The sequence below is a fragment of the Saccopteryx leptura genome, chromosome 1 (assembly GCF_036850995.1).
Source record: "Saccopteryx leptura isolate mSacLep1 chromosome 1, mSacLep1_pri_phased_curated, whole genome shotgun sequence".
Taxonomy (NCBI): domain Eukaryota; kingdom Metazoa; phylum Chordata; class Mammalia; order Chiroptera; family Emballonuridae; genus Saccopteryx; species Saccopteryx leptura.
The window spans coordinates 244,386,260-244,413,387 of NC_089503.1; the positions used below are offsets into that span (position 1 = coordinate 244,386,260).

At 56.4% G+C, this 27,128-nt stretch overlaps 3 protein-coding genes across 16 annotated transcripts in view; 1 reads left to right on the forward strand and 2 right to left on the reverse strand.

Annotated features, from left to right (window-relative positions):
* CBARP (CACN subunit beta associated regulatory protein) overlaps positions 1-14,629 on the forward strand; it is a 17,553-nt gene extending 2,924 nt beyond the window's left edge. The window contains exons 1-10 of one of the 8 annotated variants that reach the window (XM_066342219.1): positions 2,958-3,010; positions 7,401-7,511; positions 7,595-7,734; positions 7,996-8,060; positions 8,404-8,548; positions 8,790-8,961; positions 9,178-9,315; positions 9,784-9,994; positions 11,166-11,349; positions 12,256-14,629. In XM_066342219.1, coding sequence (XP_066198316.1) covers positions 7,419-7,511; positions 7,595-7,734; positions 7,996-8,060; positions 8,404-8,548; positions 8,790-8,961; positions 9,178-9,315; positions 9,784-9,994; positions 11,166-11,349; positions 12,256-13,312 — 2,205 coding nt within the window. In that variant the 5' untranslated portion in view covers positions 2,958-3,010; positions 7,401-7,418 and the 3' untranslated portion in view covers positions 13,313-14,629. Of the gene's footprint in view, positions 1-2,957; positions 3,063-3,652; positions 3,959-3,984; positions 5,678-7,400; positions 7,512-7,594; positions 7,735-7,995; positions 8,061-8,403; positions 8,549-8,789; positions 8,962-9,177; positions 9,316-9,783; positions 9,995-11,165; positions 11,350-12,255 lie in introns of those variants that run through there. The other 7 variants (XM_066342172.1, XM_066342181.1, XM_066342209.1 and 4 more) reach the window with 7 other exon arrangements.
* Positions 611-2,856, reverse strand: ATP5F1D (ATP synthase F1 subunit delta). Of its 2 annotated transcripts, XM_066342328.1 has the most exons (5): positions 2,597-2,856; positions 1,941-2,094; positions 1,251-1,339; positions 997-1,122; positions 611-681 (listed from the first exon to the last, which is right to left on the reverse strand). In XM_066342328.1, exons 1-4 carry the CDS (start codon positions 2,735-2,737, stop codon positions 1,000-1,002), a joined length of 507 nt encoding a protein of 168 aa, XP_066198425.1. In that variant the 5' UTR covers positions 2,738-2,856; the 3' UTR covers positions 611-681; positions 997-999. The 2 variants fall into 2 exon arrangements, with proteins under 2 accessions (XP_066198425.1, XP_066198417.1); XM_066342320.1 differs by having other exon boundaries at positions 611-1,122.
* STK11 (serine/threonine kinase 11) overlaps positions 14,575-27,128 on the reverse strand; it is a 20,612-nt gene continuing 8,058 nt past the window's right edge. Inside the window, exons 2-10 of one of the 6 annotated variants that reach the window (XM_066342281.1) lie at positions 23,254-23,337; positions 22,498-22,587; positions 21,645-21,777; positions 21,433-21,569; positions 20,569-20,696; positions 18,395-18,452; positions 18,113-18,309; positions 15,774-15,988; positions 14,575-15,094 (exon numbers count right to left, since the gene is read on the reverse strand). In XM_066342281.1, the coding sequence (XP_066198378.1) occupies positions 15,786-15,988; positions 18,113-18,309; positions 18,395-18,452; positions 20,569-20,696; positions 21,433-21,569; positions 21,645-21,777; positions 22,498-22,587; positions 23,254-23,337 (1,030 nt within the window). In that variant the 3' untranslated portion in view covers positions 14,575-15,094; positions 15,774-15,785. Of the gene's footprint in view, positions 15,989-17,386; positions 17,793-18,112; positions 18,310-18,394; positions 18,453-20,568; positions 20,697-21,432; positions 21,590-21,644; positions 21,778-22,497; positions 22,588-23,253; positions 23,338-27,128 lie in introns of those variants that run through there. The other 5 variants (XM_066342272.1, XM_066342300.1, XM_066342265.1 and 2 more) reach the window with 5 other exon arrangements.

The window sequence follows — 27,128 nt, forward strand, 5'->3', positions numbered from 1 at the left end:
GTGACACACTGAAGCCCAGGTTCTCCTGCACAGTCACCCCCCTGCATTATCCTGCAAGCCTTGGAGGAGGGGAACCCAAGTCTGGGCTGCCCTCAGGGCTACAAAAGAGAGGAGGTGGGGCAAACTGCAAAGCTGTGCATTTCCAAGGATGCCCCTGCACAGCTACCCCACCCCATTTGAGGCTAGCCCAGGAGCAGGGGTGCCACAGAGGTGCCAATACCACCAGAGACTGGGCAGTCAGCCAGCCAGGGGAACCACAGGCTAGGTCAGCATAGGGCAGAGCCAGGCAGCCCATGATGGAAATCACTGCCTGGAACCTGACAGGACCCTAGGTGTCTGCCTAGCAGCCCAGGCTTGGCACAAGAGCCACAGACGAACTGGCCCACCAACCGCTGTCCCCATGACTGGCCCCACCCTCATGGACTGAAGGCCAGAACCCTGCCCACCACCTGGTCTGATGTAACTGCCTGTGCCCCCACCCACCTTCTAAAAGGCCTCCAAGAACTCAGGCCACAACCTCCAAATTCCTGAGGCTGAGGCCCTACCTCATACAGGGTACAGGATCCCAAGTCCATTGCCCTAGGCAAGAGAGAAAATCAGCACACATGAGTAGGGTCCCTGGTCTTTAATGGGGTGTGAGCTGAGGGCAGGCTGTCCAGAAGTGGCAAGGTGCAGAAGTATCTACAGGGATAAAGTGACAGGCAGCAAGTCAGGTTGGTAGGATCTTTGGAGACAGAAGGTGAGCTCCCCAGGTGACAGTTCCCCCCAACTGCAACACTGGGTTTCTAAGCTCACTCCTACCCACGAGGCCTTGGCCCGGCCAGTGTGCTCTGGGTGAGGTTGGTATGCACTGTCCCCTGGTGGCCTTGTCAGCAAGGATGGCTTCCTCCCAGAGGTGTTGCCCCCACCCAGTCATAATGGACCCATAGGAGCCAGTTCGAACCCATCTTGCTCTATGACTTGGTTTTCCTGCTGACACTGGTGAGGGGCACGCACCGCCTACTCCAGGGCCTTCACCAGGGCTTCGTTGGCCTCAATGCGTATTTGGATCTCAGCCCTCGCAGCCTCGTCCGCTGCCCCTGACAGTTCCGACTGTGCTTTCTCCAAATTTGCCTTGGCCGCCTGCAGTAGGTGGGTGCTTGGTGAGTGACAAGCAGGGACCCTGACCTGGCACCTGCCTCTTTACCCACAAAGCTAGGAGCTCTTAGTTCATGCCTGCTTGGTGCCTCAGTTTCCCCTGGAACACTTACCCCCAGGTCCAGCATGTCCAGTGTCACAGCCTCTTCTGCCAGTAACTGAACTGATGAGTCAGCATTCACTGTGACTGAGCCACTACTCACTGCAGGGCGGGGGGAGGGGGGGGTGAGACCACAATATCCAGGCACATAGGAAACCATCAACCCTAAAACCAGGACTGGCTCCATAGGGACCCTGGCATGCAGTGCTATAGATGGGCTCCTGGAGAGAATACATGAGACCAAGGGGGCCACCAGGGATATCTACTGGTGGCTAGACATAGAGATACAGACCCTTGCCTTCACCCACCAACCCATTAGCTGAGCAGAGATCAGGTGAACAGCAGACTGTGTCTGAATTTTAACTATAGCTTTGTAGAGTAGTGCTGGTGGAAAGCTTTCTTAGAGTAAGTTTCTTTCTGAACAATGTTCCTCCTCTACCAAGTCTGGCCCCCTCCCCAGAATGGTTTTACTTCTTTTCTCAACATTTGTCACCCTTCCCTTGCCCACTACATGCTTCTTAACTCCAGCCAGTTCAAAGCAGAAGGCTGCAAAATGCTTCTGGTTTGCTTTCCACTGTGTCTGCGGAGTGCCAGTAGCACTTTTTCTAGCCATTTCAACTGATGGGGTGGGGGGGTGGGGTTTGACCTGCTGCAACATGCAGCCCTGTCCAGCCCTACATCTCCATCTTCCTGGGAGACTCACCAAAGTATTTGGAGGTGGTGCCATCCTCAGCATGGACAACTACTAGCCCTGGCCGCAGGACCTGCAGGGTGGGCACGTGGGCTGCCAGGATACCGAAAGCTCCCGTCTGAGTAGGCACATCCACCTGCCGGACGTTGGCGCCATTAAAGAAGACCTGGAGAAGACAAATGGGGAAGAAGTCACTGCAGGCCACACAGTAGCAACAACGCTGGAGCCGACGCTTGAGTTTAGTTCTTGCGCAGAGCCTCTTCTGTAAGAACGAAATCCAGCCACCGAAGTCCTTCAGCAGAGAGATGCTGTAAGGATACGAGGAAGTGTCTGCCAAGGAAGGGCACACAGAAGGTGCTTATCTCGGGAAAGGTGCCTGCAAAGAGGGGCAATACCGGCTTGACGGGCAGGTCCAGCCCCTAACCGTCAGATTGAGGTGAAGGGCCCGGGAGCTTGGGAGGTTGGGGGAAGCCAGATCCCAGACCACACGGTGAAGGATATGGTATAGGAGTCGGCGACGTGAGAGTTGGGGATCTGTTATATCGGGTCTGAATGGAGATCGGCGACCTGGAGGCTGTGGAGCTCGGGTCCAGAAGGGGGACTGGGGATCTCGACCTGGACCCTGCGGGACAGGGGCGCGGATCCGAGGTCCGGAATGGTGTCGGCACCTGCGTGGGCGAGGCGAAAGTAAAAGACATTTGTCCTGGGCCCGCGGCGGGTGCTGGGGTGGCTGCGGCCTCGGCGTAGGCACGGGCGTGGCTCACGAGGCGACCCAGGCCCGGGCGGCGGAGCAGAGCGGCTGGCAACATGACGGGAGCAGTAGGTGGACAACGGTGGACTGGCTCCGGTGGAACGCAGGCGGCCTGGAGGGCGATGAGGACGACGCGTGAGGACGTCTGGGAGGACGCCTTAGAAGTGAGGGAGCACGCACAAACTACGACTCCCGGCTGGCCGCGCGCGACGTTGAAGACGCGCCGTCTGACGCGCAGTATCCTGGGGGTTGTAGTTTCTGTCCCAGGTCAGGTTGGGGCGGGGGAGCGTCAGTAGACCGTTCTGCATGGAGGACCAAAAGCCTGCGGGAGGTAGGAGACCTTTAAGATGAATTCGAGATTTGGGGAGCGCTGCGGGGAGCAGGTAAAACAACTAAGTGTACAGAGATGTGTTGTAGAATTGGGCACCTGAAACCTATATAATTACGTTAACCAGTGTCACACCAATAAATTCAATTTTTAAAAAAGTGAAAAAAAAAAAAAAAAAAAAACTGGGGGAGCGCTCATTGGATGCCAGGAGCTTGAGAGAGAGAGAAATACCAAGATTCCACCTCTGGTGTGGGTGGTGAGGGCGTTCTACAGACATTCAACGTAATAAGTAAGTCATATAGTATGTTAGGAAGGAAATAATACTACAGTTTTTTTAAAGGAGCAAAAGAGTGTGGAGGGCGGGGATGAGTCAGGCTGCAACTGAGGCATGTGCAGGAATCCCGGAAACTGTACCCCCGAGGGTCCAGTGCTAGCAAGAGCCAGCTGGGCTATCACGGCTCGGCTGGGCTGCAGTCCCCGCGAGCTCCACGAGACGGCGCCCCCGTCTCCGGAGATGCTCTTGCCCAGCCGTCGCCCCCACAAGCCGCTGAACGCAGGGGCGCGTGCGCGGGCGGCCAGGGGCTCCGTTGACATCAGCGCGGCCTGCGCAGCCTCGCTCGCAGCGCTGACGTCACCGCTCCGCCTCCGCGGTCACGCACACTAGTCAGAGCGCCGAGTCTCCAGCCCCCCAACTTGGGCTCCGGGAAAACGTGGAGTCCAGGCTGAACCGGAAGGCCTTGGCTGAGGAACAGAGGGATGCAAGGCGCACAGGAGTGGGTCTCATACCTGGGCCCGGGGCAGGTGGTCTGCAGGCAGGTCTGCTGTGGAAGCTCACCAACCCCAGGGACTGCGTGAGTCGTACCAACCTGCAGGATCCAGGCAGGTGCTGTGGCCTCGCCCCTGCCTCGGGGTGTTTATTGGGAAGCTCTACTCCTACTCATGTGTTTAGGGGTACGTCAGTCATGTTTGCAGCCCAATCTCTGGAGATCCAGATCCCGTATCGAGGACTGATCTATTTAATGGGCTGCTCGAAACCTTACTGCACTTCTTTCCAGGCCCCACTGCAGTGTGGCCCATGAGTAAAGGCACCACTTGTTACTCGGTTTCCAAACCTGGGGTTATCATGGAATACCCAGTGGACCCATTGATAAGGCCTGTCCTCTCAGCTCGGCCACTGTAGCCACCATCACTGGCTTGGATGGTCCCAGCCTCCTCCCCTAGCCTCACCACTGATGCCTTCTCCACACACAGCCAGAGGGACCATATTATTCCTCTCTGGCGACCACAAGATGGCTTCCCCAGCTTCTTCAAACATGTCCATGTTCTGCAAACACACCTTCCTACCTCAGGGCCTTTCTATATGCCGACACTACTCTCCGAGAGCCAGCTTTCCTGAGTATTTATCCACTTAGCTGACTCTTTTCCTCCTTTAATGGTGTCACCTTTTCAGCCACTCAGTAAGCAGGTTTCCTCCTGGCTGCCAGCCCTGTAATATACACCTGGGGACCTAGCCGTGAATATGCTTCTCTTGGAGCTCACCATGTAGTGGGGACAGAGATAAATAGGAACACGACACACAGGAGCTAGTAAGGTAGAGAACCACAATGAGAAATAAAATGCAGCAAGGGGACAGGAGTGTGTGGTGGCTGTTGCCATGTCAGCAGACAAAGCCAAGAGGAGAGACACAGAGGCTTTGCTATTTGGGAGGTGTTAAGGGGGCAAGGGGGGCCTCTTGCAGCTGACCTAGGAGAATGGTCTTGGTCTGGTACCTGTGAATGCAAATACCGGGAGATTGAAACTGGGCATCACTGAGCAATGTGGGTTTTTCACTGGAGGAGTAGAGGTGTCGTTGTGGGTGTGGCTGGGATGGGACCAGGACCGGGTAGATGGCAGTTTGGTGGCCTAAGCATCCAGAAGGATGAGGCATGATTTTCGGAGAGGGAGAACCGGAAGAAACTTTGGGGTTTGGCAGTCTTGGGGTTTCTGCAGGGTAGTTCAGATGGCGCTGGGCAGGTCTTGGTGGCACTCAACAGAGGGAGTGTTCTACTATCTTTGCTGGTCCCAACAAGGCAGGGCGTACCGTGTGCCCTGACAGTGCAGCTCTCACACAGGAAGAAAAGGAGGACAGCCTGAAACCCATGAGCTGTGCACCTTGAGGATCCCTAGATTGGGGGATGATAAGGAGTGAGAGTCTGTGCATCCCAGGACCCCGGGCTGGGGGGGAGTCGCGCATTCCAGAATGCCCTCCTCCCCATCCCGCCTTGTACCCCAGGATGGGTCGAAAACTCGTGCTGCAGGGGTTCGGGGCGGAGATCAGCCGCCGCAGAAGAGGGCGTCTCCCCGTGAGGAGGGGGCGCCGGGGAGCGCAAGCTCCGCCCCCCCCCCGCCCCCGCCGGAAGGGAAGGGGAGGCAGTGGCCAGTGCAAAACCGAGCCAGACACCGCGGCGAACGCGGTGGCGGCGGGCGGCTGTGGACTCGGAGGTAGCCAGCGGGTGGGAGCGGGCTCGTAGCCAACGCGGTCACGTGAGCGGCACCTCCTCTCGCGCCTGCCTCCCCCGCGCACCGGGCTCTCCATTCATAAATTCTCCTGCTCTGCGGCCACCGGAGCCAGCCGGGAACGCCGCGCAGCTGCCCGCCCGCCACCCAGGGGCCGCGCGCCCTAAGACTGAGGTAGGCGCGGCGGGCCCGGGGCTGCACTGGGGAGGGCGGGGGGCAGGCCAGGACGTGGAGCCCAGGATCACTGGCGGCTCTGGGGCCCGCCCTAGCTTGGGAGCCCTGTCCTTTCCCGGCGAGGCCCGAGAGAGGGCGCGGAGGATCCAGGGCGGGCGTGGGGGCCAACCCGCAGGGCTCTGCACCCTGCCTTTGGCGGCCTGAAGAAGGACCCCACTCGCGCCCTTCCCCGGCCTCAGTTTCCCCCGGGAGGTCTGGTGAGGGCGATGGCGTTTCCACCTCCTTGGTCAGCCCAAGGTTGAGATATGCCTTGGAGCCCAGCTCTCTGCTGTTCTCTTTCGCCATCCCCGCCTCCGGGGCCGGATGTGAGTGTGGGGTTAGGCGCAGAGGCAATGCAAAGCTCCAAGAGCCGAGGACCAGCCGGACCTTAGGGTCTGGCCCGTGGGGAACCTCCGCCCTCAGCTTTTGTCCCCGCCTACCCTCGAGAGCCACCTCTTTTCTCTCCGCCTCCTGCCATTTTTCCTGGTCTTCTGTCATGTCCATGTGTCTCTGTGCCCTCTCCAGTCTGAACTCATTTCCCAACCTACATATACGCACGCCTCACCCCTGGGGCGGCAGGGGAATCGCGGCTGGCCAAACTCTGACCCTGACCCCAAGCGCTGAGGACACCTGGTTTTCACCACCACTTTCCCATTTTCTGGGCCTGTTTCCCCTGCTATTACATGAGGTTAAAACCCGAAAGGGTTGGGGTTTCCCTTTCCCCTGGGTAAGGACCGCGCGGACATGGAGCCGACTCAGGGCTGCTGGCCTTTTGGCCACCGACTGTGTTCCCGAAAATTCCAGAGTGCGCCCCCATCATTCCCCCGGGAGGAGGGTCAGGTGCAATGAATGTCCTTTTCCCAAGTGCTGGGCCCCTCCCTGACCTCAATTTACTCCAGTGTAAGGCAGGCATGGAGACCGGCCAGCCCGGGCTGGGAGAGGCTGCTTGCGGAAGCACCCGGCCGTGGACTGGGCACTTGCGCGGGGAGGCGCACAGCAGCCATTTTGCCGCCCAGGGCCGTTCGCCCCTGCGGGAGGCCTCCCGCCCCCGCCCCGCCCCTCCCCTCCCCTGTGCTCCCAGGCAACCCCCCCCCCCCCCACTTAGCCGGCTCGCTCTGTCGCCATGGAAACCAGATTCTTAAGAGCTGGGAACAGATGCGCCTTCTCTGGCCTTTTCACTCTCACTACCGCTTGGTGGTCTAGGACCATTCATTACCTTGCGAATCACGACCCTGGCAACCCTGTGCTCAGTGCCTATGCGCCTCTCCGTCTGGCAACCCTGTACCCAGTCCCAATAGCCTGGAGCCAGTCTCTTGGGGTAGCACCTCTCTCCCCTGATGGGGCAGGCAGAGTCCTATGGTCTCTATGGGTGGTGGGCACTCAAGTGGTGCTGACAACATAATTTTCCCCATTCTCCCAGGGGTGTTTTCCCTTTCCTGGGCAGGGCTCCCACCCCAGCACTACCTCACTGGTCCTATCTGGCTCCACCAGCTAAGAAGGCAGTTGATTTCCTCTTAAAGATGGGGAGATGGAGGTCCCTGCTAGGCACTGATCTGAGGGCAGTGGGTGGCCTGGGGTTAGCTTAACCTTTCTGTGAGTCACTCTCCTGTGTGGGCTCCTGCTCTAACTCCCTATGAAGAGGGAGGGGAGCTGAAACTGAGCAGACCCTCCTGCTCTCCTCCAGGCCCCTTCTCACCTCAAAATGCAGCCCACAGCTACCATGCCCACGGTTGTCACCACTTCTGCCGCAGCTACCCCGACTACAACGTGGGACAACACCACAGGCCATCCCACTGTGAGTGGTGGGGTAGGGAAGGGAAATCCGGGGGTTGGTTCTATTAAAATCCACTGCAGGACCTGACCCCTTCCACCCCACAGGCAGAGCCTGACTCCATCCTGGACAACTACATGCTGCTGGTGGTGGTGATGTCACTCTTCGTGGGAGGGACCCTTGTGGTACTGTCTGGTGTGTTGCTTCTGTGCAGGCGTTGCTGGGAAGTCCACCAAGGTTTCAACAGGTGTGTGCCCACGACCCCACTGCCTTTCAGGAGGCCTGGGGGGCCCTGCAGTGGGGCAAGTGAGTGACTGAGGGCTGGCTGGTGAGGAGCAGGTGTACCACGCCTGTACGAGGGTAGCAATATTTGGGGTGATGGGGGCATATGGGTTTGTACAGGCACTAGGTCCCAGCAGGTGGGCTCTGGTGAGCTCAGGACACTGCCCATGGGCATGAGCCCTACAGGGATCCTGGCCTACCTTGCTCTTCTGTTGTCCCGCCCCAGAGCCATGGAGGAGGCAGAGAAGACCACCACCACCTACCTGGACAACAGCACCCACCCGGTCCAAGGTGAGGTGCTGCCCAGGCCTTATCCTAGCCCAGGCTCTGCCCACTGTCCATTCCTCGGCCTCCCTCCTCAGGCCTCCTGACCTTCTGTGTCTGTCTCCCCCACCAGACTGGGCGCAGCTCGATTCCGACTCATCTCTGTTTCCTTAAAGCCCACGCGTAGGTGCTCACAGGCGCGTGCTGAGCGAGTGAGTGTGTGAGCGGATGAACGAGTGCCCGCCCACCTCCCTGTCCATCCCTGGTGGTCAGTCGGGCCCCTCATTCCCTCCCTGGCCAGTCCCGCCCACACCCTGCCAGCAGTAGGCATGGCCCACCTGGGGCCCACCCTCTCTTGGCTCTCCTGCAGACCCTGAGTTGAGGGGGGAGGACCTCGAGGGCCAGGATGCAGAGACCGAGCACTTCCTGTCCACCAGCTCCACCGGCCGCCGTGTGTCCTTCAATGAGGCAGCCCTGTTTGAGCAGAGCCGAAAGGCACAGGACAAGGGCCGAAGGTAAAGGGATCCCTGGGAGATTAGCAATTTTAGGGCTAGAGAATGGCCTCGCTAATGGGCTCACTAGGCAGAGCTGGTCTCTGCAGAGTGGCCATTCATGCTCTGCTCTCTCCAGTCCTGGCAGGGTGGATGCTGGGGCAGTGGAGCAGTGGACTGTGGGCTGGGGGGTATCCTGCCTGTATGGGGTGGGGCATAGCCCAGGAACTGTCTGCTTAGTGACTGGTGGGCATGTTGGGTACAGGTATACCCTGACAGAGGGAGACTTTCACCACCTGAAGAATGCCCGCCTTACCCACCTGCACCTGCCACCCCTCAAGATTGTTACCATCCATGAGTGTGACTCCAGTGAGGCCAGTGCAACTACCATGCCCCACCCTTCCGTCCCTCCCAAGGCTAGTCTTGCCATATTCCAGGTGAGTATGGAGAGGTTGGCAGCTGGACTTAGGCTTGGTGGGAGAGACCTGGCAAGGGGCACCTTTCCCACTCTCCTGGCTGGTCCCCTCATCTCAGGACAGGGAGGGGGGCTGGCTGGGGCACATAGAGGATGGCTGGGTCCAGCATGTCCCCATACCCACTAGTGCTCTTTGACCTGTTACTGCTTCCTCCTCCAACCTGGCTCTGTCCCACAGCCCCCGGGGAAGGCCCTCACTGGCCGCTCTGTGGGCCCCAGCTCCGCCTTGCCAGGTGACCCATACAACTCTGCCACGGGGCTTGCTGACTTCGAGATCAGCCCCTCTGCATCCAGTGATTCCGGGGAAGGCATCTCGGTGAGGGCTCCCATGTGTCCCTTGCCTCTTCCTATTCCACTTTAGAACAAGTCAGCCTGTGACCTGCCCTCCACAGCTCTCCTTGCCTTGGTCTGGTCTCTGAACAGGGGCCACAGCACACAAGTGGGCTCCTGTGAGCTGGGGAAGCTATTCACGGGCATGAGCTCTGCGGGGTGGGTAGCACATGACAAGTGCAGACACTGTAGCAGCTGTGGAGGGTGTGGTCAGGACCTAGCCCAAGACCTAGGGTGAGTGCTCCTGGACACTCACCCTTGGACCCCTTCTGTCTAGGGCTGGGAGGACAGAGCTGGCGAGTGCGTAGCTGAACCCCTGGGAGACTTTTGGGCAGCATCTGGGGGGAGGAGAGAGCTTCTAGCTCCTTCTTTACACTTGGCCTGGGCTGAGTAACAGGTTGGGGCCAGTGGGCAGGGGCCATTCCTACCTGAGAGCATTCCTCTTCCCTCCCAGCTGGATGCGGGTACCAGAATCACCAAGCCTGGTGGGCTGGGGACCTCTGTGGGGCCCTGTGAGGTGGGCCCAGGCTCTGGGGCAGGCCCAGTCCTGCAGTTTTTCACCCGCCTGAGACGCCATGCCAGCTTGGATGGGGCCAGTCCCTACTTCAAGGTCAAGAAATGGAAGCTGGAGCCTAGCCAGAGGGCATCAAGTCTGGACACAAGAGGTAAGCTATGGCCCCTGGAAGAGTGTGAGCTCCAGGTACCCTGCCTCTGGCAGCCATAGATTGAGAAGCTCAGAATTCAGAATAGTGTCTCTGCTCCTGAGGGGTTTCCAGCATTTTCCCCGTGCTGGCCAGTGGGTTCCCTGTCCAGAGCTGGTCAAGGAGAGGTCCAAGGCCATTCATTGAGCTTCTGGGGTGTCTGAACCATAGTATTTTTGGTTTTGCAGTCAGACTGTCTGTCTACTATGGTGGAGGGCAAATAGCAGTATATAGCCTGAAAATGAGTGTGGCTGTGTGCCAATAAAACTTATTTGCAGCAGATGGGGCTTATTTGGCTACCCCTGGATGAGTGGCAGTACCCTTCAATCTCGCATACACTGGGGCATGTGGGATCCTGTATAGAGGGTTTCCTTACCCTCAGCTCAAGGCAGGGCTGTGTGGGGGCATGCGGAGGGTAGGCACTAACAGCTGTAATCAGCCCTGCTCAAGGGAGTTTAGTGGGGCAGGCTGGGCCAGGCCATACATGTGCTTGCTGCCTTGTCGAGGAGGCAGGGAGAAGAGACAAAGAGTGTCAGAGAGAAGGTGCATGGACAGTGATAGTGCCAGCATGAGAGAGGAAAGGCTGAGTTCTGGCCTACGTGTTACTACCCAGGGAGAGAGGGCCCATCCTGCTGCCCTGTTGGGAGCCCAGAGTTGATTCCTGAGGGTGATTATAGTCAAATGCAGGAACAGAAGCATCTAGAACCTATTTGTTAGGTGACTCCTCCCAACCCCACCCCTGAGGCCTTTCTACTGAAGCTTCTCCCAGGCATCCATGGTGGGAGGGTTCTGGTACTTGTCCAGGAGGCCCATGGGCAGGGGTGGGGCTGGGAGGAGGCTTCACCTCTTCCTTCATCCCCTCAACCTGTTCCTCTCTACACTTCCCCACATCTCTGCTTTAATCCATTTGCACCTGCCAGTGTGTGACCAGTGAAAGTCCTTGCTCTAGCCACACCTGTCATCCTGGGCTGTTCGGGTGCTTATATCACTGCTGCTGCCTTGGCTCATCTCATACCTGCCCAACAGGGTGCATACTTACCTGGCCCAGGCTAGTGCCTGCAGCTGTGGTGGGGGTGGGGTGGGTGGAGCAGGGCTGGGAGGGGCCCAGCAGGCAGATGTGCCTTCCTTTGCACAGGTTCCCCTAAAAGGCACCACTTCCAGCGGCAGCGGGCAGCCAGTGAGAGCATGGAGCAAGAAGAAGGGGACACCCCCCACGTGGACTACATCCAGTACATTGCCAGCTCAGGCGCTGCCATGGCCTTCCCGCCCCCCTGCCCCTTTCTGGCCAGCCCCACCAGCCCGTCCCCCACTCTCGGCAGGTATTTTTCAGTAGATAGAAGTGTTAGGGGTGAGCCTATGGGCCCCTGCCCCACCCAGTCACCCACAGGTTGCCAAGGGAGTGCTTTCCCTGCCCTATCTGTAGGGCAGACAGGCAGTCAGATTCCCCCCGTGCCACTGCCTGTTCTGGAGCCTGTCTCGCTAGGGCCACCTCTCCAGTGTGGATCATGGACTGTAGGAAGGGAGCAGGGGGAAACTGGATAAGAGCCAATGGGAGGTTGGTTCCCTGAAAATGAGCCTAGGGTCTACAGGATTTAACGCCTGTTCAGACAGGATTGCTGGGTGTCCATACAGGCCCAGGTAGTGCTGCTTCCCAGTGGAGTCAGCCTGAGAAGCCCCCTCCCACCTGCCCAGGCTCCTTCTCAGAAACGTTCTTTATATATCTGCCAGTAAGACCTCTTTTCCCACCCCTAGGACAGCTATCCTGAAGCTCTGGGTCATTGTCAGTGAGATGAGGAATTTAGGGAGCAGGGCACACAGTTCCTATACTTGGGTACCTCCTGGTCTAGGTAGTGAATTCTCCTGATTATGCATCATCCTCCTAGTTTATCAATCCAAGATAGTGGGAGGGTACTTAATGGCATATCCATGCACCTAGGGGTAGGGGCTGTCCACCTGCATCACTCTTCCTGGGTGAGGAGCCAGTATCTTCAGTGCCCACAGATGTTTGGGAGTCACATATATAAGACACCCTGGTTGAAAAGGCTCCAGGAGAGCTCAGGGTTTACCAAAAAAGCATTTTCTGCAAAGGAGACAGCATTTAAAAAAACATGTTCTACAGAGCCTGGCCAAGGTGGAACGTCCCCATCCATGCCCACCCTCCCTGACTGAGGAGGGTGGCCAGGGAGGGGATGGGGAACCTTCTGACGGTTGCGCCTGGATTGCAGGCTAGAGGTGGAGGAGGAGGAGGAGGAGGCAGGCGCCACAGGAGGAGTGAACTCCGAGTACCCCCCAGAGTGCAGCATAGGTGTTGCGGGGCCTGAGCAGCAGCAGGAATCGGATAGTGAGCGGGACACAGGGCTGGAGCAGGCCCAGACCATCTACCATGACATCTGGAGCCTGCGCGCTTCGCTTGAGCTGCACGCAGCCACCACCTCGGACCACAGCAGCAACGACCATGACTCGGTGCGCAGTGGCGACAGCTCTGGCTCCGGGGGCACAGCACCCTCCTTCCCACCTTCCTCGCCTCCTCCCACACGTCGGCCCTCGGATGGTGAGGTGGGAGGGCCGCGCAAACTGCTGCAGATGGATAGTGGCTATGCCAGTATCGAGGGGCGCAGCACGGGCGACGATGGCCCTCCCAGTGCGCCCGAAAAGTGCTCCTCCTCCAGTGCGGGCCCTGTGGCTACTGTAGGGGGCAGCTTCGACGGGGCCCTGGCCGAGGAGTCCACCTGGCCACGTAGCCCTCGTGCCTGGCCCCGCCGCACACCACGCCGAGACTACAGTGTCGACGAGAAGACTGATGCACTCTTCCATGAGTTTCTGCGTCACGATCCTCATTTCGAGGACACCCCACCTGCTGCCGCGCGCCATCGAGCACGCGCACATCCGCACACCCACCCGCGCAAGCAGTGGCAACAGCGTGGCCGGCAGCACAGTGATCCCGGTGAGCACGCTGTGCCCTCTACACCACCAGGACTTGATCCCCGCCCCATGCGCGCACCTCTGCGCCGAGGGGACAGTGTCGACTGCCCACCCGACAGCCGTGCTGGTGAAGACCCGGCCAGTCCCCAGGCGTCTACCATTCCCGCTATTGAGGAGGAGCCCAGTGGCGGGTGCCCTGGATCAGGCCTGTGTGCCCGACCCTCGGGGGCACTGCTGGACAAGTTAGCAGCTGGCCTCGAAGACAGACTCTTCTTGCCACACCTCGCCCAGCCTGTTGCGACCACCACACTGGCCGCTACTACTGCTGCACCCACATCTCCAGACCTAAGCCCGGCCTAAACCTCGCCCCTCCCCTCCAGTTCCTGTCACGTGCACGAGGTCTCTGGGGCCATACTTACCAGGGACACGAGTTCCCAGTACATGGGTGCAGAGACCACCTCAAGTGCAAGCATACTGCCCGGGCCACCCCACACTGGCCCAGTGTGCATGTACAGTTTCCTCTAGTCATTTAAGCTGGGTTCTGCATTATTTCGAGGCACGAAGACCCTGGCTCGTCTGGTGGGAGGGAGGCATATTCTCAACTTTGCGCTCCTGAGGGGCACTATTCATCTGCTCTACCCCAGACAGTGTCGCTTCTGGATGTGTGGCAGGGGCTTTTGTTTGCAGGAGACACCTGCACCCTGGAGGTACAGTGCAGCCTGACTGTGGGAGGCACCTGCACAGATCACCCCTCCTAGGGCCAGACTAGCCTTGAGGTACATCTGGTCTGTAGGAGCTGAATCTACGCCAAGAGCATGCGCCAAACCCGCTGGGAAACAGACAACAGGATGCTGAGGATCGGTGAAGAGTGTACTGGCATGGCTAATTAGCCGTTACCTTACTGTGGTGTGTTTGGTGTTTGCTGCAGTTCAAGCCTTCTCCAAGCAATAACCATGCCCACTGCTGCAGCCCCAGCCCTGGACAACTTCCCACTGCCCTCCCAGTATCAGCAACTACCCTGTCCTCTGCATGTGAGTGGGCTGCCTGCCCTGCAGCCACACATCCAAAGAGCCCCAAGACTCATCAGTGTTTTGAGACACAAAATCCAAATGGCCAAGGTTTCAAGTTTCCCAAGCTTTATTTATTGCCAAAATATGGGGCAGCTGAGCCATCCCGCCCCACCCCTCAAAGCTTCCTGCAGTCTGTGTACCAGTGATGGAGTTTCTTGCTTTCTGGTTGATTATAAATATTTACTGCATACTCTTGCTTGCTCTGGGTTTTCTCTGGGGATTCAAATGCAGGGGCCTTCAGTCAAAGACGAGGGTCCTGCCATTACACTCAACCCATGTGCTGTGGAGCTGTAGGCCCTGGGGCTGAGAAGGGGCTGTTGAGCTTTTAGAGAGGCAAGGTCACCACCATGAGAGCACAGGGGCCCACAGTAGCCAAAGGCAGACCCCCATGGAGGCCCAGGATCTCCATGTGCTGCCAGCCAGACCTGAAGACCTGGCTAACTCCTGCACTGTAGAGTCCAGAGGGGCCTGAGTTGCAGACTTGGATGACTCTTGTGACTGCATGCCCTGCTTGCTACCCAACAATTCCCAAACACCCCTCACAACCACAGCTCAAATCAACCTGTTTTATTTTTTCTTAAAAAAAAAAAAAAACAAACAAAAACAAGGCAGCCACCTGGCTCCCAAGGGGACTGGGCATGCGTCTCAGTGGGCAAGCCCGTTCACCCCCTCACCCATCAGCTGCAGTTTGAACATACCACTAGGTGTGGGAGGTGCTAACGTGTAACAAAGTAAGTCAGGTGAGAACCAGTAGTCTAAACGTAAAGTGCACGGTGAGGTCTGTGCAGGGCCCGCGGACCCGCCTTACCCTCCCTTGGCTAGGAAAGAGGTCCAGCACAGGATTGCAAAGTCAACAGGAGGTTCTATCCACTGCCCATGATGGGGGAGGATGTGCAGACCCCAGTCTGCTGTTCCCCAGCCACAGCCCTCCAGGATCCTCCCTCCTGGCTTCCTGTGGGGCAGTCAGCATTAAGGGTGTGATGGTGGCCTTCCAGGGTGGTGGGCCAGCTGTTGTCGGGAAGACTGAGGAGGACCTGGGCCATGGCACCTGGTCAGGGCTTTCAGAGAGAGGCTGCAGATGGATGGAAGGTCTGTCAATCCCCAGCCAGCAAATACGCATCCCCACCCTGGGGCTCACAGGTATGGCAGAAAAACTGAAGTCAATCCCACGGGCTGTCAAATACTTGGAGAGACAGGGAAAGCTTTCCTGATTCCAGGGCCACCCTGTCAGTCACTCACTGCTCACTGGGATTAACCAGGGCCCTCAGAGACCCTGTGACTGGGCAGGGGCAGCTGCTGGCTCAGGTCCACACCTCACTGCCCACATCCTGAGCAGGCAACAGGGACTCTCAGCACCTCTGGGGCCTGATCCCCACTTCCTGGACTGGGGGGGGGGGGCGTGATAGGAGAGGGAAGCAGGGACTAGGATTACAGCCTCAGCTAGACTCCAACCACTCCCAGCACCCTTGTCCCAAGAGCAGCCTGGAACTGGGGCAGGGCAAGCCCCCTACCCCACTCCCAGCCTTCCTCCTGCACAGGGGTCCCATCTCCCAAGTGGCCAGTGTTCTGTGGGAAGTGACCTCTGCCCCCAACCCTGGTGGCAGTGATCACAGACTGAACTGATAGGACTTTGAAGAGCAGAACTGGTGGTGATCAGCAATGACCATGAGGGTGACTTGGCTAAGTTCAGGCAATGCTCACTCCCGCTCAATACCCGCCCACTCCTGCCATTCCTGTTGCAGCCCACCTACAGCTGACAGCCCTCACTGCTGCTTGCAGGCTGACAGCCGACGGATCTTGCCACTGGCAGAACAGGCCTTGCGGATAGGGTTGGAGGCAGCACTGGCTCGGCGCTCTGCCCTTGATTTGGTGCTCAGCTGTGCTGAATCAGTGCCATTCATGCACATGGTCTTGGGCAGGCCTCGGCTCTGTCCATTCTGACCAGCCTCCTCTTCTGGAACTTGTCCTAAGAGGGAGAGGGCAAGTGTGGGCTGATAGAGGAGCCCAAGGCCAACACACTCACACACAGCTGCCCCATTCCCTAGGCATGATCCACCTATCTTACCCAGGTCTTCCCTGCAGGGGCCCTCAGCCAGGTAGAGGGAGAGCTGGCTAGCTGGCCAGGGCAAGACACAGTCACTTGGTGAAAGCCTGGTGTCCTGGGACACAGGTGAGAGCCTTGGCCCTCTCACCTGTTTGGAGGCTACAACTTGCTGGGCCCTGTGGGACTTGGGAGAGGCTGGGCTCAGGCTGGGTGTATCTCTCCCAAAGCCCACTGGAATGAAGGGATCAGTGTCAGGGAACATACCATGACCGTGCCACCCTCACCCTCAAGGCATCCTGGGGGCTTCTGCACTCCTGTGCTAAGGCAGAGTAGAGGAGGGCATACAGGGAAGGGCCACAAAGCTTAATCAGTGTACACTAAACCTGGCCTGCTGCTTAAGGCCTGCCCTCTTGCGACATTGGTGGGAAACTACCCTCAGCTGCCTGGAGCCCCCTCTTTGACAAGTGTGTCCAGGGCCTGACTCAGTGGCTTCCGGCAACTGCTGCACCCACTTGTGTGTGCCTAGGTCAGAGTTCATCCCTGCACACAGGATCTTGCTAGATAGAGCACACGGTGGGTCTATGCACGGACAAACCTAAGCCCAACCATAGGCACCACATCTGAGATCTGCTCCATTTACCCTCAAGGCATTGTGCTGGCAGCAACTAACTAGCTCAGGGCCCAGCTCTTAGGGTGGGTGGCAGAAATCCCATGGTAGGGACAGCCAAGAGCCTCCAAGGGTGACCAACAGACTAGAACCAAAGTGGGAAAGGTCTTGCCCCAGCACAACCTTTCACTGACCCATGAGCAGGTCAGAGAGAAGTGGCTGCCCAACCTCAGAAATTGTCCCACTTCTGGCACAAAGTACATTCCCAGGCTGGGGATCACTACTGAGGAAAGGCCAGCCTGGCTTCTCAAAGAGACCCGAAGTGTACTTGGGAGCCAGCTCTGGAGGTCTGTCAGGGTCCTCACTAAGGCTTGCTAGGAAACAGGCTGCCTGCTGGTGTGGGTGCCAACCAGGTGCCTGTCACCTGTCATAGGCTCCAGTGCCTGAGAGGCAGGACCCTCACTCCTGTTCTATGGAGGGAACGGAGGCTCCAAGACACCTCAGGTCCACGACTGGAGTACAGCCAGGTCTTCCAGGGTCAGAGAACCACACACATCACCTCCAGGGGCTCCAGGCACCAAGATGGTCTATAATGGGTGCCACAGACCCCTTGACAGTGAGACTCCTGGACCCTGCCCAACTTTGCCAGAGACACAGCTCCTGGAGCCCCACCTGCTCCTCAGGCTACCGCTACACGCTGGTTCTCTCCACAAAAACGTATCACTCAACTGACAAGCCAAAGAGGGGACATAAGCATCATCTACACATATGCATTGGGCAAACTTTTATGATGGGATCTGTGGAACCAGCCCCAAAACATAACAGAACTGTGAATGCTGCAAGGGAACACATCCAGAAGCAGGGATAGCTGCCCAACCTCCCTCACACACCCAGACAGGGTCAGTGAGGGCCCATGGCAGGGGCACACAACCTGGCCCCTACAGCCCAGGTGGGCAGCGTGACTATGCTAAAGCACGGGGCTATGCTAAAGCATGGGGAACTCCTCCTCAAGCTCTTGTGCGCCCCCGGCCTCAGCTTCCTCTGCAGAAATGTCTGAGCATTGGCTCTGCTGGGTGCCTTGCTCCTCTCTAAGCCCTGCCTCAGACGCCTCCTCGCCACCTGGGGAAGCAAGGCCACTTGTCAGAGCAGGTAGCAATGCCAGGAGGGCCACTGGACCCTCAGGGCCACTAGAGGGGCCTCCCCCATTGCTTACTGCCTGGCAGTCTGTGGAACTAATGTAAGGGGCACCTGGGCAAACTCTGACTCCTGAGTCCCCACCTGCTCCTGTAAGGGAAGGGGTGCTGACCCACCCACAGCTGTCCATGCACCCCAGCCAGCCCCTGGGATATATGCTGGCTTACATGGACCTGAACCTAAGGGTTCAGGGATGTTGGCGACATCCAGGCTGCATTGTGAGCCACTGCGATTGCTAGACTCACCAGGCACTGTGAAATCCTGAGTGTAGATGATATCATCCTCAATGTCAAAGAGGTCCTCGTCCCCCTCATCATCAGCACAGCCATGAAGGTCCTCCAGATAGGGCACCACAGTCATGCCGCGCCACTGGTCTTTGCAGTCTGAACTTGGCGGAATGGGCACCAGCTCCTCAGCCAGTGGGTGCTTCTTCTGGAACCAGCTACGGAAGCCAGCACATCAGGACAGCCTGGAGCACCCAGCTCCCTACACAGGGCCCACCCAGCCAGGCACCTGAGGACACTCACCTGTGCTGCCTGATCTGCTGTATGGAAAACCTCTTGGCTGGTTCATATTCCAGCATCCCTGGGGGGGGGGGGAGATCACGGGGGTGTCAGCATGGGCTCCTACCCAGCTCTGACCTGCCCGCCTGGTGCTCTCCAGCAGTGTTGGGCCTGTAACTGTGTGGACATGGCACTTGCAGATCCAGAACCCTATCCTGTGGGGACACAAGGGGCCATCCAGGTACCAAGGCCCCATGTAGCCATCTGCAGAGAACTGTAAAGCCATAGCCAGTGTGGTTGGGAACACGATGGGAGACTGCTTTCTAAAACGAGACCAGAGCAGATCAGACAGGACACAGCCCCAGCCCACAAATATTGGACCTGCTATCCACACACTTCAGGATGAGGAAGTATGGGGCCACCTTCTGCCAACATCCAGCCAGCAAAGGCCTGCAAAATGGGTGACCTGCAATTCCAGCCAGGAGCCCATGGCCCAAGACAGCAGCAAGGGCAGCACTTCATGAGTGTTCACTTGTGTCTGGGGGCAAGTTCCACATTAGGACAATCACTCGAAAAGGGGAAGAAGAGCCCACGGCCCACCCAGCCAGGGTTAGCAATACCACACTCAGGCCACAGGGGAACTCGGAGCCTGTGGTTTATGCTGCATCCACCCCTCACTACCTGTGTCTCCTGTTCCCTTTCCAGTGGGAGGACAGAGTCATGCCTCCTGAGCATGATGCAAAGAAGGGGACAAGCTCAGTGCTAAGCTCTCAATACCACCCAAGGGAGGGCAACTTTGTATTCAGGAAACAGCAGCAATTTCAGGAGCTGAGGCTCACAGTTGAAGGTCTGAGTGGTGCAGAGGGTGAGGTCACGGTGGTGGCCTTGGTGCTCGGGGCTGGGAAGTCCCTGCCAGCCTATGATTCCAGTACTTGTCCCCAGCTCTCCACACCCCAGCACAGTTGCCAGCAATGTCCCCTCTCAGCATGCCTAGGGGTTCTGATACACCTAAACTCAGTATTCAGGGGTGGCTCACAGGGATATGGTCCACCCACTCCAGCTGTTGGGCAAAGCATCCAAGCTGACTCCCCAGCTGTGCAAAGACCCCAACTGTAGTGCAGGGGGAGGCACAGCCCACGTGCCTAGCTGATGGTGAAAGTACGAGATGGGGCTGCCCTGCCTTTATCTGGGGACAGGGATGTCTTCTGTCATGTCACTGGCCCACATGTGCCCATTTCAGGCATCAACGAAGCTACAGGCAGTAACAATCAATCTTCATGGGACATGAGTTCATGTAGAGAAAAAAATCAACTGATGCCTGTGCAGAGAAGTCTACAACATCTGACCCTCAGCATTTGAGGACCAAGCTCTAAGTACACCCAAGACAGGGTGTCAATGCCACAACCACCCTGGCAAAGGGCTGCTTGAGCCCATGGGCACTTGCGAGTATTCAGAGGACTGAGGACAGGGAGAAAGTCAGGCCAGCTCCAACTTGGGGGCCCTTCTGAGCCAGCAGTGGAAAGAGGTGGCTGCTTCCTGACTGCCCGCTCCTTCCTATGGTCCAAGAATAATCCAGGCTGCGCCCCCAGAGCCAGCCATCTTCCTCGAAGTGCTGGGGTGTCAGGCTGGGCCTGTGCTCAGCACCAGGAGCCCAACTCCACTTTTGCAGTACTGAATGAACTTACATGTAAGAACCAGCTTGAGAACATGACTCAATCTTTCCAGCCATACCTTATACTAAGTCTAGATATTAACTGAGAAACACTCCAGAGCATGATAACTAAGGGTATGAAGAATCTGAGACGGTACTGCGTTGATAAATCTTACATACTGATCATGCGCTGGGTGTATACAACCCTAATAAACTGACTCATCCAAACTTACTACAGCTGAAACTCAGGCTGCCAGCTGGGGCTCCCACCCACTGGTCCACACTGGTCAGCCGTGGTGTGACTGACAGTGCCACATGGTGCACTGGCTGGGAAATGTAACAGGAGGACCACGACCCAGCAAGCAGGCTGGGTTTCTCACTATTTCTCTGGGAGGGTGGGAACAGGTCAGACCTTGAGGGGTCAGCCATTCCTGGACTTAGCTGCTCTCCACTCCCCACTGAGAACCATGACCCCACCCACCCTTGACAGACCCACATCCTGCCCCTGCCCAGGGCCCATGGTCAGTCACCATCCTAAGGGCCTCACCTTTCAGCAGGTCTGAGAGTGGAGGGCCGCAGTCACCTGGGATTGTGTAGTCCCCCTTCCCGATGTTCTCAAACAACTTGTAGATGTTGTCTCCCTCGAAGGGGTACAGGCCTGTTGTGATGTTGTAGCTTCGCCCCCCAAGGGGAAGGACAGAGGCCCAGTCACTTGGGGCTTGTCCTGCAGCCCTGCCCGAAACCCACCTGGCTTTGGAGACTTACAGCACCCCCACCTGTAGGGCCTCATTGGGGGATGGGAATGACCTGTAATAAGGGTGGTGGCTGCACCATTGAAAATACTAGAAATTGCTGGACTGTACACTTTAGAGGGTGGGTCATGTACAATGTGAATTCTTTCTCAATAAAATAAGAATGTTCAGCTGTTGGCTGCCCTGTGGCAGAAGGTGGATGGAAGGTTCTCAATAGAGGGCTGTGCCCATGCATCTGCAATGTGAGTGCCACACTTCAGGAGTGAACAAGATTCCCGAGAACTCTGATAGGCCAATCAACACTGTTATGCAAAAGTGCTTGGGGCACACCTTGATGGGCCAGCAGACCAACACAGCCCAATGGGAGGGAGGGGGGCAGAAAAACACTTTCAACTTGCAGTGTCTGAGAATTCTCAGTGTAAAGCATCAGGACAAAAGGCACCCTGAAGATGAAGTGTGGCCCAGTACCAACTGGTACAAATAAAAATAAACAGGGCCCTCAACAACTGTGGAGGACACAGCCTCACTACCACTTACAGGGGTTGCTAACTGGCTCCATGGCTGCCCCTGCTCCAGCCACCACAGGAGGGACAGATTCCAGAAGCTGGGAGCCCAAGCAGGGCGGGCAAAAGAGGGAGTGATAGCCCACAGGCACTTACAGCGTAACCCCAGCCGACCAGATGTCCACCTTGAAACCGGAGAAGGTATCCAGACCATTGGCAATCTCAGGTGGCTGGAATGCTGGGGAGCCCTGGCTCGTTCTACATGTGTCATCCTCAGCAAATGGGTGCAGTGCCTGTGACAGACCCAGGCGGCCTAAGGAAGCGGCCTCAAGGAGTGCCCAGCCCCCACCCTGGTTCTCAGGTCCTACCTCAGCCACACCCAGGTCGGAGATCTTGAGCGTGCCACTAGTGGTGAGCAGCAGGTTGCCCGGCTTGATGTCCTTATGTACAATGCCCTGGCTATGCAGGTACTCCAGGCCATCCACCAACTGGCAGAAGTACCTGCAGGACACAGTAGTCACTGGGGTCACCCAGCAAAACCAAAGACAGGAGGCCATAGCTCTGGAGCCACCAGGGGCCAGAAAAAGAAATGACAAGACAGGAGGCCCCTCAGGGAACCATGAGCCACAGGTGGGGCTGAGTCAGCCCTAGAGCCCTGAGGAATTCAGTCACTCCTACTCAAGCCACCTGGGACATACACAGAAGGGCTCCCTGGCTCCCCACCTACCTCTCTCAACCAGGCAACCCTTTCTTACTCTCCCCATCAGCTCAAGGGATGTGTAACACCTCCCTGACCAACTGCTTTGGTATAGACACAGCCATGTAGCTCACCCTCCCTAAGGCCAGAGACCCAGGCTCATCCTGCCAGCCTTCCGCTCACACCACAGGCCAGCTGGTCCTCCAGCAAGGAAGGGGGTGATATACTTCAGGGGGGCAAGCCAGCGGCAGTAATGGCAACTGCCAGGGGCTTCCTAAAAACCAGGTCTCAAAGCCTCAGGAGCAGGCACTCTGGGGCAGGGATGCACAGAGTGGGGCTGCTGGCCTGGGGTACCACAAACCAGACTCCTCAAGCTCTCAGTTTTAAAATACACTTGAGCTTTCACTTCACTGGTAATCAGAAAAAGCTGTTGCAAAATAGGACTGATCCTTGAAACCCTTGAGCCTGTGGGTAATTTGGCAGGTCAGAGGGGCACCCATAAGGCACAAGCAGTCCGCACTCACCCATGAGCCTGGCACACGGGGAACCGCTTCTCAGGCACGCTGTCCAGCATCTCCTGCATGCCACACACACAGTACTCCATGACCATATACGTGTGGCGCTAAGGAAATCATAGCCTAGCTTAGACTCCACCCCAGGCAGAACCTGTCCCCAAGTATGGCTGGGACAGAAAGGACCAGAAATGGCCGCATGTCTGAGGCCAGAGGAAGGAGGGCTATAGGGATGAGGCTGTAGGACCAGACAGCCCAGGGTCAGGTTCAAATCCCCCACCCTTGGCTGTTGTCTCCATCAAGGGCAGCCTTGAGACACGCATAAAGAGGAGCCATGTGCCGGTGAATTCTGTCACCGCACCAGTGAGCCGGTGATGGGCACCTGTGGAAAGGCATCAACCCCTTGAAGAGATATGGGGCCCCATGTACCTGCTTCTGGGAGCTGGAGTCAGCTAGGGCCACATGTTCTAGAGAAAGAGCTTGTCCCCCCCAAATAAAAGGCAAAGGCCAAGGATACTCCTATATTCCAGAGTTATACCTCCAGCCCAGCAGGCAAAGCCCAAAGGTTAGAGGGAGAAGGTGCGTTGGCCATGGGGCCCCTAAATGTGGGGTCAACCAGACTGAGGCTAGAAAGTGTCTTCTCTCAAGACCCAGTACTTCCACTAGAGCTGTGGAATGACAGGGGACCCCAGTTGGTTTTGGAATAACTGAGAAAATTGATGTGTGGGTGTCATGGCCCACATCACCCACTCCAACTTTGAAGGATATATTTTCTGCTTCTCCTCGTTGTACAGAACATCCACTAACTGGATGACATTTTTGTGCCGCAACCTCCGCAGTAGCTGGATTTCCCTGGAAAGAGGACAAAGCATCAGCCAAGCCCTCTGTACAGTGGGACGCAGAGCTTCCCCTTAGGTGCCATGCAGGAGACACCAGCTCTGAAGTGCCAAGAGAACTGAGAAGCTCTGCCACTGCCCCTTCCACTGTGCCAGTCTGCACAGGGACAGCTGGTGGGGCCTGGATGGGGACAACACAATCAGGACACTTGTTAGACATTTCAACTGAAGATGAACTTGTTTTACAAGAGACCAGACAGAGGGACAGCAGAGCAAGGGTGGCATGAGTGCCTTCTGTGTGTGGAACTGAGCTTACAGTGCGGCCCCAGAGATGGAACTGTCGCACACAAAGGCCAGGCCATGCCCATCCCCTGGTTCTCCTAAGAACTCCCTTCTTCTCCCAGCACTCTGCAGCCCTGCAAGGACAACCCCACCAACCCCACTAGAATGGACACCGAGGTGCAACTGACAATCTGGCACCAACCACACCCATTGGCTTATGACAAGGGCTGAGCCCAGACTCTGGGCACAATGCTGCCCGCTCTGCAGAGGGCTTTCCATACACTGTCTCTAAGCAGTCTGAGTCTTCTTAGGGGGGCCAGGAAGTGGTTGGCAGCTCCTCAGAAGGCTGAAGTTACCAACTGACCTAGTAATTTCTACTTGGAAATGTCCAGAAACCTGCACATGGCAACAGCATGCAGAGATCCCAAAGTAGAAACCACCCACATGTCCACAGAAAACATAGGCCCTGGAATACAGGGGCAGCAGGACTGGGAGCCTATGCTGGAAATCCACATGCCTGTCAGCCCAAGCCCAGAAACACCTTTCTAACCCTAACCTTCTCTCTCTCTCAAAAAATAAATTAACTTGCCTGACCAGGCAGTGGCGCAGTGGATAGAGCGTTGGACTGGGATACAGAGGACCCGGGTTCAGGACCCTGATGTCGCCAGCTTGAGTGCGGGCTCATCTGGTTTGAGGAAAAGCCCACCAGCTTGAACCCAAGGTCGCTGGCTCCAGCAAGGGGTTACTCGGTCTGCTGAAGGCTCACGGTCAAGGCACATATGAGAAAGCAATCAATAAACAACTAAGGTATTGCAACGTGCAAGGAAAAACTAATGATTAATGCTTCTCATCTCTCTCCATTCCTGTCTGTCCCTGTCTATCCCTCTCTCTGACTCACTCTCTGTCTCTGTAAAAAATAAATAAAAAATAAAAAATAAATAAATAAACTTAACGAGGCTGATCCACTGAGGGGAAGAAGGGAAATATATATATATATATATATATATATATATATATATATTTTCCCCCTGTATCTTTCTGAAGTTGGAAACGGGAAGGCAGTCAGACAGACTCCCGCATACGCCCGAACGGGATCCACCTGGCATGCCCACCAGGGGGCGATGCTCTTCCCATCTGGGGCGTCACTCTGCCGCAATCAGAGCCATTCTAGTGCCTGAGGCGGAGGCCACAGAGCCATCCTCAGCGCCCGGGCAAACTTTGCTCCAATGGAGCCTTGGCTGCAGGAGGGTAAGAGAGAGACAGAGAAGAAGGAGAGAGGGAGGGGTGGAGAAGCAGATGAGCACTTCTCCTGTGTGCCCTGGCCAGGAATCGAACCTGGGACTCCCGCACGCCAGGCCGACGCTCTACCACTGAGCTAACCGGCCAGGGCCTAAAGAGGGGAAATATTTCTTCATTTGTTTGTCTAGTAACTAAATCAAAGCACTCTGTGTAAACATGTAAGTCCCAATACTCATACCAGGAAAGAACAGACACTGTCAACTTCGTAGAGATGAGGCAGTGGGAACAACTTGCCCCCAGTGGCAAGAGTGTTTGTATGGTCTGCACTGTAGGCAAGGGAGCTGGAGACACACCATCAGTATGACTATGACCTAAGCTGCCTACGAGAGAATGCAGGAGTTGTCCTCCAAAACTATCACTGCAATGGCCTTGAGGGCACAAAGAGGCTTCTACCACTGTCTCTATATTGTCAGCTTCTTTTACAAATTACCTCCCTGGCCAGAAAATGAGAACAATATTTAAAGAAAAAGGAATGGCCAAGTGCCCAGCCAGGATGCAGAAAGTGAAGGAGAGGAAGCAATGCCTTCCAGGACAGGGATGCTGCTTCTGCTCCTTGGGACCTACCCATGGGCAATGCCCAAGCAAAGTGGACTCTGATTAACAGAAGAGAAACTGAAGAGCCAGGGTCAATGCCATTCACACTTTAAAGGAATGAAAAGTGGCCACCTCTATGCTCAGCCCTAAACAGGGAATGGGCAGGGCCAGGGATGATGGCAACTCTGGCAGAAGGGCACTGAGCAAGATACCCTCACCTCCTGTTCCTTCTGCTGACAGTTTTATTTTTTTCCCTTTTTCAGAGACAGAGAGAGTCAGAGAAAGACACAGATAGGAACAGACTGGAAGGGAAAGAGACGAGAAACATTAATTCTTCATTGCGGCTCCTTAGTTGTTCACTGATTAATTTCTCACATGTGCCTTGACCGGGGGGCTACAGCAAACCGAGTGACCCCTTGCTCGAGCCAGCGACCTTGGGCTCAAGCTGGTGAGCTCGGGGTCCCGAACCTGGGTCCTCCACATCCCAGACCGATGCTCTATCCACTGCACAACCGCCTGGTCTAGCTGCTGACAGTTTTAATAAACACACGGCAAGGGCCCCCAAGAGGTGGGAGAAGGCCTGACTACGTGGTGGCACAGTGGACAAAGCATCAAGCTGGGACACCAAGGACCCAGGTTTGAAACCCCAAGGTCGCTGGCTTGACTGTGGGATCATAAACATGACCTCATGGTCACTGACATGAGCAAGGGGTCACTGGCTTGGCAGGCGCCCCCAGTCAAGACATGGATGAGAAAGCAATTATTAACAGCTAAGGTGCTGCAATGAAGAATTGATGCTTCTCATCTCTCTTCCTTCCTGTCTCTTTCTCGTTAAAAAATAAAAAAATTAAGCCTTGGCTGGTTGGCTCAGTGGTAGAGCGTTGGTCTGGTGTGCAGCAGTCCCGGGTTTGATTCCCGGCCAGGGCACACAGGAGAGACGCCCATCTGCTTCTCCACCCCTCCCCCTCTCCTTCCTCTCTGTCTCTCTCTTCCCCTCCTGCAGCCAAGGCTCCATTGGAGCAAAGTTTGCCTGGGCGCTGAGGATGGCTCTGTGGCCTCTGCCTCAGGCACTAGAATGGCCCTGGTTGCAACAGAGTGACGCCCTAGATGGGCAGAGCATCTTCGCTTGGTGGGCGTGCCGGGTGGATCCTGGTCGGGCGCATGTGGGAGTCTGTCTGACTGCCTCCCCATTTCTAACTTCAGAAGAATACAAAAAATAAAAATATAAAATAAAATAAAAATTAAAAGAAGTGGGAGAGGGACTAAAACAAGGGGAAATTTGCTAAAAGTGCAGTTCAACAAAAACACCTGCACATAAATGTTCACAGCAGAGGAAGTCATAATAGGCAACAAGTGGACACCAGCCCAAATGCCCATCAACAGATGATGAATAAATAGAATGTGGCCCATCCACACAGTGGAATGTTAGTCATGAAAAGGAACAAAGCACAGACATTCACTACAACATGGATGGACCCTGAAAACATAATGCCCAGTAAAAAACCAGACACAAAAGGCGACAGTGTGTGATTCCAGGAAATAGGTTAGTGGTTCTCAGGGGTTGGGGAAGGGAAATGGAGACTGACTGCTAAGGATAGGTTTCTTGAGGTAACAGAACACTCTGGAATAGGTAGTGGTGAGGGTTTTACAATCTGTGAAAGTACTAAATGCCACTGAATTACACATTAATTG